The 2,325-nt window shown below is 40.7% G+C and overlaps 1 protein-coding gene across 1 annotated transcript; it reads left to right on the forward strand.

The window, feature by feature from the left end:
• The first annotated feature begins 298 nt into the window (after positions 1–298).
• On the forward strand, positions 299–2,093 carry LOC112734339 (protein JINGUBANG-like). The gene has a single exon (XM_025783604.3). The coding sequence runs from the start codon at positions 575–577 to the stop codon at positions 1,865–1,867; it is 1,293 nt and encodes a 430-aa protein (XP_025639389.1). The 5' UTR covers positions 299–574; the 3' UTR covers positions 1,868–2,093.
• Positions 2,094–2,325: the final 232 nt, after the last annotated feature.

The raw sequence follows: 2,325 nt of genomic DNA on the forward strand, positions 1-2,325 counted from the left end.
TATTTAATAATATAAAATTATTTATTTTTTATAATTAAATACTAATTAAATTTTAATAAAAGTGTTGCCTCCCTATACTTTCTATATCTATCTTAGTTGTAAAAAATTAAGTGGAAAAATTGTTATTGGTTCTCCCAACCCTGAAAATATGTCTTTTTGTGATGTAGCTCCGGCAGCAGATCAGAGTTAAATGCTCCCTATATCATGCATAAAATAATTAAATATGAAGAAGGTTAAGGACAATTATTTTTGTGATTTGTAGCTATCAAATAGTCATTAATAATAATTTTAATGATATGAGATTGGTGTGAAATTTTATTCAATGACTCACTTTTCTTTGCTGATTACATGTTGGCCAGAATTTAACAAAGTTCATGGCCTAAACTTTTCTATTAAATAATTAAAGAGGATACCCTTGCCTGTCCTATTAGAACCTAGGACCCATCGTAACCTCTTTGCACCTCCATCATCGTCTCACTCTCCAAACCATAGCTTAGTTATTTCCATTGAATTATAATCATCATCATCTGTATTGGTTCCCACCACTATACCTTATCCATTAAAAGCTTACAGCATGAGGATTCAATCGTGGCTAAAAACATGCTCCACGGCCACCGCTACGCACCAATCCACCATCCCCATAGACACAAGCAGCAGCAGGTATTATTCCTCCGGATCCGAAGCTCTCAGTTCTTCCACAACCTCTCAAGAAAGCAGTATACTCAGCGACCTCTCCATACAGACCCTCCCATCCCTTCCTTCTCTTCACAAACTCACACCTCAAAACCTTAACTTCTCAGTCTCCCACCATTGCCAAACCACCTTCACACTGCAACCTCAACGGGAACACTCTCGCCCCGTCACCTCCCTCGCTCTCCACGGCCACCTCCTCTACGCTGCCACCGCACACCAAATCAACGTCTACGATCTTAACACGTGCGCCACCCTCCAAATCCTAAACTCAGAATATCCGTCTTCAGGTTCCACCAAGGCCATCACCTTCTGCAATGGAATGGTCTTCACCACCCACCAAGACTGCAAGATCCGCGTATGGAACTCTAATAAACACCGCATGTTAACTGCTCTTCCAACCACCAACGACCGTCTACGCCGTTTCCTCTTCCCCAAGAACTACGTCACGGTGCGCCGCCACCAGAAGCGGTTATGGATTGAGCACGCAGACGCCGTTACCGGACTCGCCGTCTCAAAATTTAACGATTTTATATACTCCGTTTCATGGGATAAAACCCTCAAGGTGTGGCGAGTCTCGGACCTACGTTGTTTGGAGTCAGTGAAGGCTCACGAGGACGCGGTCAACGCGGTCGCAGTGTCCAAAGATGGAACCGTCTATACTGGATCCGCAGACAGGAGAATAAGGGTCTGGGCAAGAGCCAACGGGGAGAAGCGTCACGCGCTGGTGGCGACGTTGGAGAAGCACCGTTCAGCGGTTAATGCGCTTGCGTTAAACGACGATGGTTCGGTTCTGTTTTCCGGTGCGTGCGACCGTTCCATATTGGTGTGGGAGAGAGAGGATAGCGCCAATCACATGGTGGTTAGTGGGGCCCTCAGGGGACACCAGAAGGCTATACTGTGCTTGATTAACGTCTCTGATTTGTTGCTGAGTGGGTCAGCTGATCGGACGGTCAGGATTTGGAAGCGGGGTTTTGATGGGCAGTTCTGCTGCCTGGCGCTTCTTGACGGTCACCGGAAACCAGTGAAGTCGTTAGCAGCATCAGTACAAGTGCGTCATCAAGATGAAGATTCCCAAAACGATATCGTTTCGGTCTTCAGTGGATCACTTGATGGCGAGATCAAGATTTGGAAGGTTTCCTTAGCTTCACTACCAACTGACCTTCTCAGAAATTGAATTGCTAGCTCTACTTAGACAACAAGCTTTTTTTTTTTCAAAAAAAAAAAAAAAAAAAGAAGGGAAAAAATAATCAGCAGAAATTATTTGGTTTGGAAAAAAAAATGTATATGTTGACATGTATCAGCTGTGTCTTGGTTCGGTGATATTAGCAAGGGCTAAGAAAACTCCAACATTTTTTTTTTGGTTGATTGTGAGATTTGTTAAATTAATATTACTTTTTGTAGCAGTTTCTTAATATTTGTTAAATTAATATGTGAAAAATGTTAGAATACGAGGAGTTAGTTATTAATATTTAAAAAATAAATTAAAAATATATTATTAAATTAAAATAAGTGAACTAATAACTAAAAATATTTAAAAAAAATAACAAATTTTATTTACCCTTAAACCTTTTTTTTAATATCTGTACTAATTTAATATTCATGTATTCTTAAAACATGTATATCTTTTGCTCT

This window comes from Arachis hypogaea, chromosome 3 (assembly GCF_003086295.3).
Source record: "Arachis hypogaea cultivar Tifrunner chromosome 3, arahy.Tifrunner.gnm2.J5K5, whole genome shotgun sequence".
Taxonomy (NCBI): Eukaryota; Viridiplantae; Streptophyta; class Magnoliopsida; order Fabales; family Fabaceae; genus Arachis; species Arachis hypogaea.